Source organism: Uloborus diversus, chromosome 2, assembly GCF_026930045.1.
Source record: "Uloborus diversus isolate 005 chromosome 2, Udiv.v.3.1, whole genome shotgun sequence".
Lineage (NCBI taxonomy): Eukaryota > Metazoa > Arthropoda > Arachnida > Araneae > Uloboridae > Uloborus > Uloborus diversus.
This window is the reverse complement of record NC_072732.1, coordinates 109731348-109751584: the sequence shown is the minus strand read 5'-3', so window position 1 is coordinate 109751584 and position 20237 is coordinate 109731348. Positions and strand designations below refer to the sequence as shown.

Genomic DNA, 20237 nt, shown 5'->3' with positions numbered 1-20237 from the left:
ACGATTTGTGATGACATATGTCATACATCGTTCTTAGGGATGCTTTTTTAGCGCCAACAGGAAAAATTCAGATAAAAAAACATGATAAAAGCACTTCAGATCACAATATGTAAAAACAACATAAAACCACAGCAAAAAACATCGCGAATATTTGATTCAAAAATACCAGAAACTAGAAAGTTTTTGTACACAAAGAAAAACTACTAAAAAGTATTTAAAATGCTTAAATTAACAAATTACTATCACAGCTCACCAAAGAAATATGTTCCGATAGAAATAAAAGCTATTTTCCAATATGCATTTCATCGAACAAACTTTTCTTTTACTCTACTAAAAAAGAACAAAGCTATTCAATAAGTGATGTTTAAAGCAGAAAACATCCCCAAAATATAAGTATTTCAGCCAAAAAAATGCTTAGTTATTCAAATTTCGATGTATGAAAAGTAAAAATGTCTCGACAGAACATTGCAAACATAAACAATACAAAAATACCATGCGTTAATTTGCTATCCAGAAATGCTTTCAAAATACATACCAAGAATATCTATTATATTTTACATTCAACTTATTTTCTGCAATTCAGTACCTAAAGGAGGCACGTTTACAGAATATGCCTGAATAGTTCTTGACATCAATAAGAATTAACTTTTAGAATAAAATAACTGTATTGTTTTTGCAAAAAAAAATTACATGCAGTAACCATAAAATTTAAAACTATAAGACACCCTCAAGATTTTGTGAAAACATAAAGAATTTCAGAAGTGAGAATTTTTTTTTTTTTTGAATTCTAAAAAGAGAAAAACTTACATTTTTATTGTATAAATCCTCACACTCAGGCTGAAATACAACATATGAAACAATTTGGCCCCTTACCGAGACACATCCCAAGTTGGATTTTACTCTTAATTAACACTTAAGCTTGAAGAAACTGGCATTTTCTAATATTTATTCATCAAAACACAACTACTGAGTTTAAACCAACGCAAAATAAGCTTTCCTATAAGGTATATTGCACAAAAAAACAATCTATCTAACGTGGAACCGATAAAAAGTGAACAAGTTTGAACAGATCTAAGATTGCCTTCAGGTTGCCAAACACAGGTTAGTTTCGCCAGGGACACCATGCTTAAAAAATTATCGCCTCATTGGCGAGAAAAATATTTAAAATTTGTGCAAAAAATCGGATGTTACCAAATGGGGGGGGGGGGGTATATCACATCTGTACCAGAAAATTTTTGAATTTAATAACATTTTGTATTGTGTCATTTTTGAATATGAGCGCTTTAGGTAGTTTGTGATCAACCAATTTACTTATTGGCGCATCCCTAGTTGAAAGGTTAACGGAACTACAGTAAAGGCTCCTACGACAGTAAGATACTAAGTTTGAGGTGCTTATGATCCTTAAAATCTTTATGTTTAGTTTGATAGACTTAAAAATATTATCATTTTATTATACTATATGTCATTATTGGGTGATTCCATGTCAAGCGATCCAAAATTTGGGAAATTTTTTCCCTCACCCTTTTGTATTTCTTTGAAATTTGGCTCATCGATTGTACCCTTTGAGGTAGTAAAAAGTCCAAATTTTTAGATTTTTTATCTCTATTATTTTTTTTATTTACGACACTTTGATTTTTCGAAAAACCCTCTTTTTTTTTCATGGATGCTTGAACATAAAATGGACAATAACTCAGCACCAAATATAGATAGAAAGATTTGGTAAAAAGCATTTAAAAGTACATTAGTTGCTGTTTAATACGATATGCAACATGACTAATTTCAAAAAAAATTTTAATTTAAAAAAAATGAATTTTAAATTTTAAATTTTTCAAAAAAGATGTAATGAATTTGTTTCAAAAAAATTCTCAAAAACTTGTGTGTATGTTATATTTATTTGTGCAAAGTTTCAAGTTGAGATCTCAATGGGATCATATTTTTATGAATTTTTAAATAAAATTTGATTTGTGAAATACAGTAAAACCTGTAAAGTTGACCACCCTTGTAAGTAGACCACCTCTCTAAGTTGACCGCTATTTTTAGGCACAGAATTAGATCTATGTCATATAATTCAACCTCTATAAGTTGACCACCTGTTTAAGTTGACCACTAAAATAATGCACCTCAAGTGGTCAACTTACACAGATTTCACTGTAATGACATTTTTCAAATTCTAACTAGTTAAATATGGGGTTCTCTTACTGGGGATGTTCTAGTAAGTAGTAATTGATCATGACTATGCTTGAAATGAGCTGACATGAATTTGTAGATTGGTAAGCACCCCCCTCCCCGCCACTTTTAATCTTTTTTTTTCTCTCAAAACTTTTCAAAATGTAAAAAATAAATAAAAAAAAATGAATAGTAAACTTATTAAAAGTTGGTAAATGTTCTTCTTTAAAGCAAGAAAAGCCCCCCCCCCCCCCCCACATCACCACTTTTTTTTTCAAAACTATTTTTAAAATGTAAAAAATAAATAAATGAATAAAATAAAACAAAATGAATAGAAAACATATTAAAAGCTGGTAAATGTTCTTCTTTAAAGCAAAACAAAGTACATTATCCCCCCTTCCTGTACACACATATGATGAACACTATACTAGTATCATGCCTCACCTGATGCTTTCTTTTTTCTCAGACCAAGTGTTTTTTTTTTTTCAATCCGAACTTTACAAAGTGTACTTGATTAATTCACTATCTGATAAAGAAAGTTATGATTCATTTCATTGCCTACCCCTGCACCAACTTTCAATTTTGGAGGGAGGAAAGAAATAGTTTGCCCCAAGATCATAGCAAAATAGAAGTATTTCCCCCTGTGTTGTTTCAGTATTATTCCATTCCTTTCACACTAAACTAAAAATAAATCTAAGTATCAGATCATATGTTTGTGCACATAAAACTAAACGTCTTTCTACAACATTTGGAGTGCAGCTGTTTTTTTTTTCTTTTCTTTAATGCTAGTTTTCTTTTTAATTTCAGTTGTAAAGGAGAGCAATGTAGCGAGATCTATTTATACATATATTAAAAGCAATTATAGATCAAACAAATTTTGTTAGTTTGAGCATAACCTTCCATGTTGTTAAGTTTCAGTCCAGATTGCCCCCATACCCCCCTACTGTCCTACTTTCCGAAAGAAAAAAGCTGCAAACGAGAGCTTCTATTTGTCTGTTGAAATTTTTCTGACTTTTAGTTTTTATGACACCCCCCCCCCCCCCATTAATAAGCCTTAGTAACTACTGATGTTTAGCAGTGTGCATCCCAGTTTATTATGATTATAACTCTTACACTTGCCAGCTTTTTTTTTTTTTTTTTTTGAATACAGTTTTGGGAAAAAAAAGATAAAAAGTAGTTGTGTGTTGGAGGGGGGGGGGGGGGGGAGAGGTACCAATCTACAAATTCATGTCAGCTCATTTCAAGCATAGTCATGATCAATTACTACTTACTAGACCATCCCCAGTAAGAGAACCCCACATTTAACTAGTTAGAATCTGAAAAATGTCATTGTTTCATAAGTCAAATTTTATTTAAAAGTTCATAAAAATATGATCCCACTGAGATCCCAATTTGAAACTTTGCACAAATGAACATAAAATACACACAAATTTTTGACAATTTTTTTAAAAAAATCAATATACCTTTTCTGAGAAATTTAACTTTCATTTTTTAAAAATTAAAATTTTTCTGAAATTAGTCATGTTGCATATCCTATTAAACAGCAATTAATTTACTTTAATGCTTTTTACCAAATCTTTATATCTATATTTGATGCTGAGTTATCGTCCATTTTATGTTTAAGCATCCATGAAAAAAAGAGGATTTTTCGGAAAATCAAAGTGTCATAAATAAAAAAAATAATATGGATGAAATTCTAAAAATTTGAACTTTTAATTACATTGAAGGGTACAATTGATGAACCAAATTTCAAAGAAATTCAAAAAGTTGAGGGAAAAAACTTTGGATCACTTGACATGGAATGACCCTATTATAAACTAGTTTAAAAGTTCTCATATTTTGGTTTTAAAAATAAACATTATATTTAACTTATTTTTTTTTCCTTAATTTATATTTTATTCTATAATGAACAGTTTTCAGGTTGCATAGAAATGTTAAAATTGATTAGTTTGTGAGTTTCACTGATAAGTGGCTTCACCTGTGATGTGAGAGTTACGTTACCTTTCTTGATGTTATCTTGATGTCATTTGCACATGGCAATGGGTAATGGGTTTGCCAAGAGTTGTTAAGATGAATTGCTCCACATATTGGTCTAGCCCCCTGCTGTGAGTGGTCCCACTTGCATGCCATGTAGCCAAGATGTGTATACCAAAGTATTATTGCATTATTATGACAGAAATGCTATTAAAAAAAACCAATTGGAATATTATTTTAGAAAATATTTTCTGCATCTGCCGTGTAATTTAAGGTTATTATAAAAATTTCTGGGGTATCCTGTGAATGATAGAAATAAAATTGCAAGCTTTTCAAATCAGCATAGTGCAAAACCAGTTTTGCTGTTGATAGTTTAAACGGGTAGTTCACTCTGGGACTCAAGCACTTGTGAATTGAAATGCTGAAATTATTTAATCCAACTTCAGAAACTTAGCAAAACCCAAGAAATGAACATTTCAAACTAATCTAAAAAATATATCCTTAGTAGTTGTGTAGATATTATTTGGAGTCTGTTTAAACTTCATGAGCTATAAGCATGATATTTTGTATTCCTATTTGTTGCTATTGTATTCTTATTGCACTCTGTCGGTTGCTGTACTTTTAAAGCCAACAATTATGATTTGTTTCTAGATAAAGTAAACGTAAATTTTTAATGGTGGGTCCTTGTAAAATCATGGCAATAAATTTTTATACATAAAATAAATAGTTCTCAGTTTTAGCTTGAACATTTTTCATAATCTTGACTAGAAGGGCTCCGCTCCTGCTCTTATTGCTCGCTAATCTCCATTCCCCACCTGGGATGGCTCAATGCTCGCGTGCCGTGGGTGACAATTGATGATTTTTTATGCTTTCGTCCCTAGATGTCCCGAGGATACCTAAAGGTAAAGATATCCTCAGGGACCGGATGTCTGGCCCCCTAAGGCTTAGAGGAATGAGACAAGGTGGAATGGCTTTCCCTGGATGTCCTGTGTCCATCGGTACTAGAACTAACCTGGTAGACATTGATAGTCTAGAAGATATAGGTTCACAAACACAGATAGACGCGCATGGGTTTTAACAGTATACTAAATCTTGAAAGGATAAAGTGTGAAAGAAAAAAGAAATTTGTACATGGTGTAAACCTTTCATTTACACCTTTGTCTTTGATATTATGAGAGTAGGGTGTTTTAGAGCTCCAAACGTTTGGAAGGTTCCATGGGGCTTTAGGTGACATGGGGGACGGGGAAAGGGTCGCGAAATTTGTACATGCCTAGTATGCCATGAAAGACAGAACCCTGCAAAATTTGTTTAGTATGGTGAGAGAAGGAAGAGAAACTTCTCTTCTATTTAATCTTTTTTCTGTGCTACACCATGGTATTGCGCTCAAGATTTTGCTCTGAATTCATATTGCTATAAACTCTCCCATTTCAGCACAGTGAATAAACAAGGATGACATTGAGAGCTTGAAAGGCCAATACAATTTCATTTTAAAATTTCAATTAATTCCACTCACCCTTTTTTTTTTTCTAGGTTAACCATTCTGTTTGTTTATTCTATATTATAGTTATAATTTTTCATAATTCTGAATGGTGCACTACTTAATACTATATTTTTCACAGTACTTTTATTCTCTATTCATCTTCAGCGGTGTTAATATATTTATGTGCATTTCATGTATGGGTATAAATTTGTTCACTGAACTACTGCATTTAGAATTTTATTACCCTATATAATATATCAGTTTTTGCATAAAAATAAATTTCTTTACCATTTATTCTTTTTGTTCATCTTTATTGATTCCTGAAATAATTGCTTATTTAGTAGATGCACCTTTTGCATACTTAAAATATTTCCAATGATTTTATTGCAATAAAGAGCTCAATGTAGTATCTTCATAAAATTAATTTGAATATTTCTAGTTTTAAAGCTTTATCAATGTGAGATTAATTTTGTTTTTTTGTAGCTTTGTCAATTGACATGACTACTCCTGTTGTCTTCCATGTGAGTCCTGTTGAAGAGAGAGCGAAAGATTATTCTGTGTCATTCTTTCTTCCTTCAAAGTTAGAGAATCCACCAAATCCTACAGATTCTGACTTGGCTTTATCTGAAACTGGAGCTCGAGAAGTTTATGCCAGGTAGGCATTTTTATAATTTCACACATCCAATACTGTTATTACTGCTTTAGTTATATTTTAAATTTTAACTAATGTAGTAAATTTTTATTTAAAATTCAAAAACAATGATTTTTAAAAACTAATTGTGTTGTTATATAATGCAGTAATATCTCTTTCAATACTTATCTTTTCAACAATATAAGACAATAAGAATTAGAAATGCAGTGAATAATGACTTTACTCTATATCGGATATTTGGTGTATCTTGCCCTGACAAGTATGGATATTTGGACTGGATATCTGGTTCTACATTTGCTTTCAATTGCACACTGACGGAAAAAAAAAATTCCTACCCCAAGAAAAAATTATTGCAGACCGATGAAATTTGGACAATGCATTTATCTAGTTAACATGTTTAATAGGGTGAGTTGAAAAACTTTTTTTTTTATTTCAGTGATGGGTAGTGCGGAAAAATTGTCATTGATGAAGCAAAGTACACATACAAAAATTGAATTTTTTCGGATAATTTCTTGATCTGCTGCAATTGGTTTGAAGTTTCGAAAAAATACTGTTTTTTCATGTTTTTAGCCAAAATTAGTTAAAATAGTATGTTTCTATTTTCGATGATGAGTTGCATGAAAAATGTGCTGTTGGTGGCACTAAACTCCTATAAAAAATTTGGGTTGTGTGGCATAGCTCTTTCTTTTGCCACAAATGAGTAGCAGTTTCGGCAATTTTCAGTTTTTTTTAACGTTTTCAATAAAAATTCTCAAAGAGTAAAAATTTTGTTTAGCCATTTTTCTCTGCCATAATTCTATGGTTTTATCACATGTGATGCATTTTTAGATGTATGGTGTGCTATATTATTGCATATAAATTTTATAATTTAAAATATGCTATTAGAAAACTTAGTGCAGCTCTCTGTTTGATTAGCATTCAAAACCAATGGGAGTAATGCAGAATTCATTCTTAATCTCTGGTAAATATTTTAAAATAAGAACAAAGTTATTATATCTTAACTAAAAACAGTCACGTGAAACGGCACACCCGTAAGAACATGAAAAGAAAAACAAAAAACAACTGTGTCATTGCAGGTGTTAAAAAAAAGAAGGAAATAAATAATGAACTGCAACATTTGGTCTACATTTTTCATACGAACCAACTCCTGGTCTGACACCTGATAAATAAGATAGAGAAAGTACTGAACCTAAGAACGTTCTGGTCCAATCAAACCAAAGCTGGTGTTATGCAAAAATCTACTTGCGTTATCATTCTAGGTTACCTCTGTCATGTATTTCTGCATTGGCAAAAGAAAAGGAGAATACTGAAAATTTGAGCACAAATCCAAAACACATAATGATAGTTGTGCAACTATTTCAACTGAACTGTGCTCTCCAGAGTTACAAGACAGCCAACCAGGACCTTTTACGTAGTCTAAGTGGCTCACAGTTGCTTACAAAACTCTTTGCTTGCACTTAAGTACCTCGAAACCCAAAGATGCCTTACAATGTCTCGCACTGTTTGCAAAATGAATTGATTTGCCCATATGATTCGCCTAACGAAACAACCAGGGTACACGAAGGGGATTTAGAAAACTAAATATCATGGCTTTCCTAAGAATTCATAACAACAACAATGGAAACTGATGAAAACCAAGGTAGTAAAACATTGTGATGAATATTAACTGAATTAATAGATGGCAATTTAAAGAAGAAACAAGGATCAAGAAATTCAAGTGTTTAAGGTTTAAAGTTCTAAAATTAAAATTCAGGTTAACTGAATACGAAGATATTTTTGGTTTGGTTTTCAACCAATGTCAGCCAACCTCGATTCATGGTTTTTCGTCACAAGAAACGAATAAGCATCCGAAGATCCACGATAAGTATCCGAAACAATTTTTGAAATTCAAGTCCTAAGCCAGTTCTGTGTAGAAATAGAAATACTATTAAAATAGCATGTAACTTGCAGATGGCCACGAAGAGAAAGATGCTTTCATTGTAGCAATACTGTTACAGAAGTAAAAGTGTTAAAATGCAGAAATTCAATCCGAAAAAAGTTTTCATTGCTTAAATCAGTGTAGATACAGACTCTCTGCTGAAAGTACAAGCAGAAATTTTTTGTACATCCATACTATCTTTAGTTCTTTGTTGAGTTATGTGCTGTTTAACCTTAACCCATTAAGCGCCAAGTCTCCCATTTTGGGAACCTTCAATTAAAATTTTTTTCATCATCAAGTAATTAAGATATCATTTTGAAGTTTTTTGAAATGAATGATAGAGAACCAAACTTTATTGGTAATTTTTTCAAAAAGGTTTGGAATGTAAATTCTTTTTTGAAAAATATTTAAATTTTGCGAAATTTTCTTGTTTTTGCATTACACAGGGAAAAAATTCCCTAAAAATAATAAATGCAAATGCAGGAAATTAGGAATATGGAATATGAAGCTCAATAGACCTTTTTTCAAATCACATCCAACAGAGGCCAAGAAAAATAATTTAAAGTAGTTTTAGAGGACTTTATTTACAGAAGTCCCAAAATGGGAGACTTGGCGTGTTCTGATTAGCAGAGCAAGTCATGCCCAGTAGAAATCATTTTCACCCATTTTGCATGAATGAACTCTCCCCTTTTTTCCTGTTGAAGTCACAGCCCCCTTTGTAGTTTCTCATTGTAAACACTCTTTTGTTGTTCAAGGTCAAGAGCAGGTGCTTTCATCAAAACAAGTAACATTCCATTCGTTTAGAAGAAAGTTCTGAAAAAACAGGGGTGCCAATCCTCCCTAAGGAGGATGACGCATCTCTCTGAATTTCTACAGATCACGAAAGATATTTCCGTAAAAGGAGTTCAAATTCCCTTTAAAAATATTCCTCCCCCTCCATAAAAATATTTTGTAGCTCAGTCAGCTCCATGCTCCCCTCCTCCTTGAGGGTGCTCCCCCTTCAATTAGGGAGATTGAATTTCAATAGAGAAATTTCTTCACCTTTTTTTTTTTTTTTTTTGAAATCAAAAATGTTGTAAGAATTTTTGACTTTGCTACGAGCTTCAGACACTATTAAAATAATATATTTTAGCTTAAAACAAGAAGATGAGTGCAGTATCACTTGTTTGTGAATCGCCAAATTCTTTTCAGATAGTTGAGAAAAAAAAAACTTTAATCGAAATCGTTTAGATCACAGATAATGCGATAACTGTCTCACTTTATATTTTTACCATTTATCGTAATTTGTTGGATGAAATCAGAGAATCTATGACCGTTGATAATTCCTCAATGCGAAGCATGCTAGACATTTATCTCTAAAAACATTATGATGATGAATAAATCATGTCATCAAACATTTTGTGAGGCAACCGAAATGTTGACTGCAAAAAAAACTCTTGCCTATAACACAATTACACCATCAGGGAGCCCAAAAATATCTTAGTTCCATTTTATAAGATACATTTCATATAGTGTGGTATTGTGTAATGGTAAATGACATTTCATGTCAACATGTCATTGTCATTTACTATTGCTCGATCCCCCTACATGGTTAATAGAAAAAAGGTACCACTTCTCTTTTTGTGTATGAAAATCCTAAGTTTTTTTGCTAAAAGGTAGTAAAATGTGTGAGAAAGTTCCGTTTTGTACAAAAATGTATAAGAAGGAATGGAACAAGAATGAAAACCAGACAGGGAGTGATGCACGGGCAGAGGGAGGGGGGGGGGACGTTCTTAAGGGGCCCCAACGGCTCAAGAAATTGAAAATAACTAGCATACTAATACTTATTAATGTTGCAAATATACACTGCTAACCTCTGGGGCTGACCTCCACAGCTTTTGTTGCAAGGGTGCCCAAAATGTATAGCTTTGGGTGTCATGAAAACTTAAAAGTTCTACATTTTAAAGCTTGAATATGTTAAATATGTACATAAAGTACCAATACCTAGCCATATTAATTACATAAAAACGATTTTAGGGCTTTCTAATTGGATTTAGCCAGAAATTATTCAAGTATCAACATAGTGGCAGGGATATGTATGTTGTCCCCATTAAACGCCAAGTCTCCCATTTTGGGACCATACCATATCTCCTAACCTAATAAATATTTTTGCGAAATTTCAGCTACATATGATTAGAGATGTGTATTGAATATCAAAACACATGAAAACTTAAGTATTTTCAATGTGGTTCATATAGCGGCGCTTAATGGGTTAATTTTGAATACAACTGCAAAAAGTTTTCGAGGAGAACCTTTCAAATTAAAAATTTTATATGCAATAAGTAATTAACTTTTGACGTACCATGCATCTGAAAATGCATCACATGTGAAAAAACCACATAATTATGGCAGAGAAATATGGGAGAAATATGGTAAAAACAAAATCTTTACTATTTTGGAAAATTTATTGAAAACGTTAAAAAATTGAAAATTGCCAAAACTTCTACTCATTTGTGGAAAAGGAAAGAAAGAACTATACCACACACCCCAACATTTTTATAGGAGCTAAGTGCCACCAATGGCACCTTTTAATAGTAACTAATCATCAAAAAAAAAAAAAAAAAAAAACGTACTTTTTTGAATAGTTTTGGCTAAAAACGTCAAAAACAGCATTTTTTCGAAACTTCAACCCGATTGCGTCAGATCAAGAAATTGTCAGAAAAAAATCAAATTTTTTATGTGCACTTTTCTCTAGGAATGGCACTTTTTTCGCTCTACCCATCATCGAAAAAAAAGTTGTTTTTCGGCCCACCCCAATGTTTAATTGATTAAATTTTCAAGATCATAGATTAATTCAAGCTCAAGAAAATGCAGTTCAAATGTGCAATGCTGTTACATAAATAGCACGTGCAACGTCCATAATTTTGAATGCAAACCTGCAAGTGTGGGTACATTGTGTCATACATGTGCCGAATGTCACTTTGTGATATGGAATTCCATGCTTGTTGAACTTGTTATGTCAATACTGGTACGGTCAGTGCAGGCTGTGGATGATGCTGGAGTTATCGCCCAATGATATCTCATACATACTCAATTGGAGACAGATATGGTGATCTGGCATGCCGAAGTAACATGTCAACACTCTATGGAGTACTTTACATTGCAACATTGGGTGAGATTGAGCGTTATCCTGTTGGAAAATTGACAGCCCCTTGAGTGTGATCCCTGAATAGCAGTACTACAGGTTAAAATACCAGACTGACGTACAAATTTGCAGTCAGTGTGTTGGAATAACCAGGAGTGTGCTCCCGCTGTCATAAGAAATCACTCTTCAGGCCATAACTGCAGGCATAAGTCCAGTGAATCTAGTCCACAGACAGTTTGGTTGCAGGCCTACCCCTGGTCTCCTTCTGACCAACACACGGCCATCTGTGGCACCAAACCAGAATCTACTTTCATCAGAAAACACAACAGATTTCCACCCCCTCTTCCAATGAGCTCTGGCTTGACACATCTGGAGTTGCAACGGCAATGTCTTGTCGTCAGTGGAATGCACGCTACAGGGTGCCTGGCTCAGGGCTGTCTGTGAAGTAATCAATTTTTGACAGTTTGTTGTGTTACTGTGGCCGCAACTGCAGCTTGAATTTGTGTTGCAGATGCAGTATGATGCACCACACCCGTATGACAAATACGGCAGTCTTCCCTCTCAGTACTACCACGTGGCCGCCCGGAAACCGATCTCCTTGAGGCCCCTGCATCCCTGGACCACTGCTCCCAACAATCATGCCGTCTTGTAGCCCTACTGTACGACCTCAATCAAACTCCGTGAGCTGTTGATAATGCATTCTTCGTCTTGTTGAAGGCATTCTTGTATAACATCAACTCAATATGTCGAATTTTACAGAAAAAGAACGCTCTCAAACTTTACTGGACACATTTAAAGCAACCCTAATTTAAAAGTTCTGAGTGGTCAGCAAAGGCACCACGCTTATGTGCGAAGCAGGACATTTTAATTGATTCAGATGTATAAACATGCCCACCAAATTTCGTTTATCTAGCACAGGTCTTTCTTGGTGTTGGGATTTTTTTTTTCCGACAGTAAATTGTTTTTTTTTTATTCTTTATATAATGCTGCTTCAAAACAACATATTTCATGCATCATTTCTTAAAAATTATATTTGATACGTTTAGAGATTATTATAAAAACCTCTATATTTTTATGTAGTATTGGGTACTTTTAATAATGCTGTCTACAGAATGAAACATAAAAATATTTTGCTTTTATTTGTAGAGTTTTTTTTTTTTTTTTTTGAAAAGAAACTTTATTTTTGAAGGAATCAAACTTCAGGAATTTATACTTCTGTATATACCTATATGTTATAAATTTAAGAAAGCACTATTAACTTAAAATTCTGATACTTTTATGTTTCATGGACCCTTTCAACAAATTATTAAGCTGGCCATACTTATCTAAATTATTTTCCTAATACTAAATAAGTTAAGGGTTAATGGTAAAAAAATAAGAGTTCCATTGAGATGTTTCTTTTTGTTTGTTCTTATTATTTTTAGTAGTTTTATAAATAATTAAGTTTCATTTTTAACAAGCTGTATCTGGATGGAAATAGTTGTGCTGAGAATTTAAAAGATTTCTTTTTAGCCTTGTTTGGAAAACATGCCAACGACGTCAAACACGTGTTTTGCCGAAAATTGCATGCCTTGTTTGAGATTTGAATCTTTTTGCATCCTGCAAATATTTCAATCATTTTTTTTTATTTTGGAAGTTTTTTTTTTACCATCTGCTACTCAAAACCTGCTTATTTTATTCATTTTTTCTATGATATTTTTACTTCATAAATTTATTTTAGAAAAAATGCAAAAGTCGATCAAAAACATGCGGTCCAACTCCCAGTCTCGGATTGTATTGAAACTTGGTATGGTTGCTTTTTTTATGTATTTAAAAAAACACTCAAAATATTTATGGTGAATCTCGAATGGTTTAGGCTTCGTAGCCTGTAAATTTTTTTGGAATTTCATGATGAAATGAAGCGGTCCGCCCCGGGTGTCACCCAAAGTGAAATTGCAAATTTTTGAAAAATATTAAGCTAAAATGCATTTTTAATACAAATTTGAAATTTTTTCGGTGGGAGCTTCAAGACCCCCTCACTCCCGTGCCACAGCATGGATTGAATGTTATACTCAGGATTAGGTTCATATTGTCAAAACTTAGACCTAGTAGTGACTTTTTCTTAAACCAAAAAACTGAAACTTATTATTTTCTCCTGTATTTGAGATATGTTTGCAAGAATTAAGGGCCATCAATTTTGTACAACCCCTTATATTTCAGACCTGTTCAACGGCTCTGTTCAAATGTGTCTGGGCAAGTTATGTAAAAAGCTTTCATAGTTTTTATTTGTCTTTTGTACACTAACCTACTTAAAATTTCGTAATAACATACCTAAAGTTATTTAATCATTTCCGATGAAACCTTAAAATTTTTTGAGAATCCTTAAAAAGTCTTCTATTTTCACTTTTAAATATGAGTATGAACCCTGTTCAAGGTTTAATAATACTCAAAAGTTTATTCTCAATGTAACACTTTTTTTATAGGACTTTTGGTGGCATGGCAAAAGATGCTGACTGGAAAAGAGAATTTGAATATTTAAAATCAAAATTAGAAAATCCAGATGATATTGATCTGTCTGAGTATCACCGTGCTGGGTATGATCCCCCTTTCAAACCATTCAACAGAAGAAATGAAGTGTGGATTGTTAAGAAATCATCATCTATTGTCGATCCACAAACCCCTACAGAGTAGATCATTCTAAAGTATGTGTTGCTATATTCTAGAGAAAGAGCAATCGTATTTGATTCATGCAAAAACAATGTGAAACTAGATGTTAACATTGTTGCATGTATGTCATATGCCGCACATGTGTTTTGAAGAATTAAAAGTTGAAAATGATATTTACTTAAACAAGATTTTCTGCATGTTTTATGGAAAACAAAATTTTATAAATATGCCAAATATTTCTTTTTTACTTTTGGTCACTTATACATATTTTTAAATTATGTATCTCCATAAAATGGTGAGCTGTCGAAAATGGATCTAATTACATAGATTTCAATGTATCATATTGCATAAAAATCTATCTTAAAGCTTTTTAAAAATACTATACTTAAGTGTACTTAAAAATTGATTTTGTAGAATACATTTTCATTTTGTTTTTGATAGTTAGCATATCAACTGAGCTGAAATTGAGGCTGAAAAAAAATGTGTCATTTTTGTTTGAATCCTTGAGATATTTCTAATAGTTAGATTGCTGTGATGAGTGTTGATGTTAGTATTTGTGCAATATAATCTACGAATACTTGATATTCTTGATTACTACTCTATATAACATGTTTCCTTAGATCAGCGAAACTTATAATAATACAGTTAGAAGTTTTCTAAAAATGCACAGACTAATTTGCAGATTTTATGAAGATTTTTTTTTGTTTTTGTTTTTTTAGAATAACATAGTGTTGTGATTTAAATCAGTGCTCACACTTACACAATTGTTTGTATTATTATTGTGTATAAAATGTACATAAAATGTGTTTTTTGAAAAATGCAACATTTTTTTGTTTAGTTTAATTGTGCTTAGTATTTTATCAATTTGTAAGTTTTGTTTCTGGTACAGTTTTTATATTTTTCTTTTAATTCTTGTATATTTTAATATCACTTTTAAAATATCATTTTTTAGTACATACTTAATTGCTATGCATTTTAGAAAATTGCTAATATTTTTCTATGTCTAGAATGTGTGTTATGTGATTGATCCCTGTTTTTACTTTTACTCATATTGTACTAGAATGTAGAAATTCAAATATTTGGTGTATTTGTATAAATTTTCTTCATTAAAAATGCTTTTTTTTTTAAATTTTAAACCTAAGTTCTACTCTTGAAATCATTTTATTTGATCTCACACAGTACAGAAAATGATCTGGAACTTTATTAGGGGTAAATTAGCATTGAAGTTACGTAGAGTAAAAAATAGGTCAGTAAATCAAACATTCCATTCATTTTATATTAGATTATATTAAATATTCCTACTTTCTGACATGTTTCTATTTTAATTTTCTGTTGGTATTCCAAAAATATTTTGATATTTTTGTAATTATTTTTATTATATTGAGATTTTATATTTTCAGTGAATGTTTACTTGCTTATTTCTAATTGGTTAAGAAAAAACAATTTTCATGTGTGTACTTTTAAGTTTTAAGTTATGAATTCTTTGTTGGCAACATTCTTATTCCAATAAAATGAAGCTAACAAGGTTGTATTCTGTAGTATTCTATTGAAGCTATTGTGTGATATGCTACATTTTATAAATTCCAAAAGATTTTTGCTATGGTACCAGAAAAAGCGTATGTTTTAGTAGAATCATGCCTATATTTTATTTTCCCTCTGTTAATTTGACTGCAAGACATAAATTTGCATTTGCATGAACATCTTTTGTAGTCTTGAATCAAGAAGTTAGAGCACAAAAAGTCCTTGAACTTTTAAATGTGATTAGAAAATAAACTTTTGTATAAAAAAAAGCATATTTTTATGCCTGTAGCAAAATATTGTCTACTGCTGATGATAAAAGTAATTTTTAGAGAAAAGTACTAAATTTTTAAAATCAATACTTTAAAATCTACATGAAAGTCAATTTGGCCTTTCAAATTTTCAATTAAAAAATTTTAATTGTAATTCAAAAGCTGCAAATCAGTGTCAAAATTTTATGTCTTAAGTACTGTATAACTAAAACCAAATTGACACTTAAAAGCAAGTTGAAATGTGATCTTAAAAAAATATGTTTACTTTTCATGTTAATTTAAATGTTAAAGATGTATAGTATATACATTTTAAAGTAGCATCCTTAATTTAATTTTTCATATTATTTTTGTACTTGCCTTGTCAAAAGCAAATTTTCATCTTCTAAACACGCACTTATATTTTGGGCTTTAATGAATCACATGAAACTGTTGACAAGTTCTACATTATATAGATGTGTGTTATATCATGTAAATGGTAGTTACTTAAAAGTGTTTGGAAAAGCTTTAATGTAGGTTTATCATGTTACACTGCCATCTTAAGTGTTTCTTCAGTGTTAGAATATACAGATATTTATAAGATTTATGAATCTTAAAAATCTTTGGATATTTGTTTTTGTTTCATGGAAACTTGTAAGTACAGTATTGTTTGCTAAAACAAGTTAACTGGTGTAAAATGGCATTTTGGATTTTTTTTTCTTTCCCACAAAATTGCTTTTGTGGTGAATGTAATTTGTATTAAAAGTGCTTAATCTTGTCTCAAGGTGCAGTATTTTACTAAATTTTCATGGCTAGATTAGGTCTTCATATAAACAATACCATTTTGGTCAGTTTAACTATTACTATAAACATGATGATAAAACATTTTAAGAAACATTGTGCCTATAAATGAAATATGCTTCCTTTTGAAAGTATTTCAAGCCTTTATTATTTGTTAGCATTAGATTGTAATGTATTTTTATAGAAGCAAAAGCATCGCAAATGTTCGCTTTGTAATGTACTTTTTTCAAAACTGTACTTCAAACCAAAATTTATGACTTAAAAAGCTACTCAGAAGGAGTAATTTTCCTGTAGCACTTCAGTATTGTTTTGAACAGTGGTACTTAAATTTTCGGCATGCATTTCTCCTCCAAGGTTAAAAATTTTTAGGAAGTACATTCATTATAGGGCTATTTATTTGCATATTTTCTGATACTTAAACATTTAGTCCCAGTTGTCAGATGCCAAGAGTTTCAATGTTAATTATTTGTTTCATTTAATCCATATTTTAAAATACTAATGATTACAGTAAGCAGTTAGAGTACTTATAATAATAATGTCACATTAACACAAAATAAAGCATGAAGACTAATCGATATAGCCAACTAATTTTAGCGAAGTACTGCCTTTATAACCTCTTCTTTTCTGCTTGATGATGTAATTATTGAATGTTTTCCTCCTCATGTAAAATATGTTTAACTTTCTCATGGCAATGAATTTAGCACAATTAAGACAACGCATAGTTAATGTTTTAAAATATGTTCTTAGAAAGTGCCTGATTAAGTTTTCAAGTTAATGTGAATAGTACTAAAAATGTATGTATTACAATTTCTTTCACCTTCTTTTTCTACCTCATTCCTTATTTTTGTTCATTCACTTAGTTTTAAGAATGCCCTTTTCATTCTTTCTATTTTAAGGCACATTTATTTCTAGTATTCTATGCACATTTAAAGTTTTGTTTTTGTTCTTTATTTTTTTAAAATCAATCTATTTATGTAATTATTTTAATTATTATTCTGTGTTTACAAAGATAATAAATTGAAAGTTCTTGAATTAAACTGCAAAAATTTTTTAATGATATTTTCAGTGCCTGATACACAAAATATTGAAACTTTTCATACAAGCTTTGTGTAACTTGTTTTTAATTGTTTTTAATTACAAATGTCTAGTCATGGCTAATCAATGCCTCATGAAGTTTAATTCAATTGTTATAAATGAAAGTATTTTATTGTTGATATTCAAGTATCTTGCTGTTTGGATTAATTTTATAAAAGTTGTATGTCTGAACTATGCAATATTTAATGACCGTCATTCCTCGATTTCGGGGGAAGTTTTATGATTTTTTCTTAGTTAATATAAGTGAAAACATGTAAATCATCTTTCTTAATATTTGTATTTGTAGTTAAAGCAGTGATCAATGCATTCATGAATATGTGCCCTTAGTTTCAGAATATTTGGTATTGTATATCCTGAGACCTGGAAATGATGCTGAAGTGTTTTTTTTTTTTAATATTCCGTAATTTTCACTCATGATTCAAAGAAAATGTTAAATGTTAAAAAATGTTTAGGTTTCTAAAAGCACTTTCTGAGTCATTGACTTGAATCTAATATTCTAGCAAATATAAATTTTGTCCAACATGTTAGATAGAGGCTCTACTTTTCTGCAAAAGTCATTATACCATGAGGAAATCAGAATAGAAGCTATTATCAATAGCTTTTAAAATAAAAAAAAAGGAAGCAAAATAGTTACTAATTTTTGTTCCTTCCTGATGTAAAATAATAATAGTGATAAAAGTTACTTTTTTTAAATCATACTAATCACTAAATTTGTATAAAGCAAATTTACTGTTTTTCTTTTAGCAAAAAGATGTTTTTAATCTAACACTTAGAGCAATGAAATAATTTATAGATTCTCCTTTTTTTTCCGTGAGGACAGAACTGTTGAAACAAAATGTTTACATTAGTTTTTTTAGTAGTCACATGAACGAGTACGTATGTTTTTCGTACCTTTGAGTTTCTTTAGTTAAATGTTAACGGAACTGTTTAAATATATTTTAAGTATTTTTAGTTATGCATATTTATTTCATTACTTATTCATTGAATGAAAACACCAATGCAGTAGGATTACATTGTCCCTTTATTAGCTTTACTATTGATTTAATTTTAAAAAGAAACTGAGAGGAAATATATGTTTCTTTCTTGGGTAATATAAAAAGATGTAATCTTCCTTCTTAATTTGTCACTATGAAATTCAATTATCAGGCTAAAAGGATAAATATCAAACTATAATAGTTAAAAATATTAGTATAAATGTTTCATGAAAGAAAAGTGATGTTCAGCTCCTCAAGGTTCTTGGGTATATTTTACATTATTTTTGCATCTAATTTATGTGCATAATATTTAAATCATTGAAATTACTTTCGTCATGTGCAAAACTATTTGAAATCTTTGAAAATCAGTTCCTTTTTGTATGTATTGCCTTATTTTTATGGCATAAGTTTAAAATTTTGATAGATATTTTTATTTCTATGCTCTTTGTATTTATTTATGTATATAATTAATGTTTGATTGCTGAATGGCATAAGATACTTGATATTTCTGTAAACTTCAATTCATGAATGTAGGTTGCAATTACTTGACCTGTGATATTTTATTATATACTTACAAGTAATAAAATTACTAACAAATTGTGAAGTTTTGTTTGCCGAATGCATCTATTTCTGATGTATATACTCAAATTTCATTCATACTATAAACTTTAAATGTCTCACATCAAATTCTTGTGGGACGTACATTGTGTCTTTTTGATCAAAATCCATATTAGTCTCATATTAATTTTTTTGTGCAAGGTGTGAAAAATATGTATCAAACTCTATGGATTGCAATTAAATTGAAAGTTTGAATGTTTCATACTTGTGTTTTATTTATGTTTTACACTTCTGTACACATTTTCAGTTAATTTGGGCTAGAGGCAATCATCTATAATTTTTATTTTATGGCATATTAAATACAAATACAAATGGGAGGACCAGCAACAGGCTCTAAGCCGATACAAATACAAATGTGACGACAGGAAACAGGATCTGAGCCAATACAAATACAAATGTGACGACCAGAAACAGGCTCTGGAGACCAATACAAATGTGGCGACCAGAAACCGGCTCTGGGCCAATTCAAATAAAAAAGGTCAACCATACAGGTTCGACGGATGAGTGTGCTCGACCATTTTAAATTTTTTTGAAACTCATAACCCAAAAATCTGCATATGAAAGATGTTTAAAACCACTTTTATTTTTTCTCTAAACTGGACCTTTGATTTTTTTAGAGGTTATCAAAAGTGGTTTTTGTAGTAAAAAATGGAACTTTTTTTAGACCTTTGCATTTTCGCCAAAATCTATTTGAATTACATTTATGGCAGTTAATTTTATGCTTTGATGTTAAAGTACATAAGATGATAGTCTTACATGCTGAGTTATGTGGCTTTAACTTAATAATTAAAATAATGGCAATAGGTTCAAGTTCAAGGTCAAATGTAAAATTTGTACTCATTTCAAAGGGGGATAACTCGCATTGTGGACGGAAACACAAAATGAAATATAACAAAAACTAATCACTGGAACCACACTAATAAGAATATGTAACTGTTGCTGTGTGTTTATTTACCCTTTATAGATTACAGCCGCTCAAAAATCTGAAAAATGACATTTTTAAACCCCTGTAAACCAAAAGGG

The 20237-nt window shown here is 30.9% G+C and overlaps 1 protein-coding gene across 1 annotated transcript in view; it reads left to right on the top strand.

The window, feature by feature from the left end:
• The window catches only part of LOC129217231 (heme-binding protein 1-like), a 35708-nt gene extending 16295 nt beyond the window's left edge, over positions 1 to 19413 (top strand). The window contains exons 4-5 of the mRNA XM_054851505.1: positions 6104 to 6275; positions 13777 to 19413. Of these exons, the coding sequence (XP_054707480.1) occupies positions 6104 to 6275; positions 13777 to 13984 (380 nt within the window). The 3' untranslated portion in view covers positions 13985 to 19413. The remainder of the gene's footprint in view (positions 1 to 6103; positions 6276 to 13776) is intronic.
• Positions 19414 to 20237: the final 824 nt, after the last annotated feature.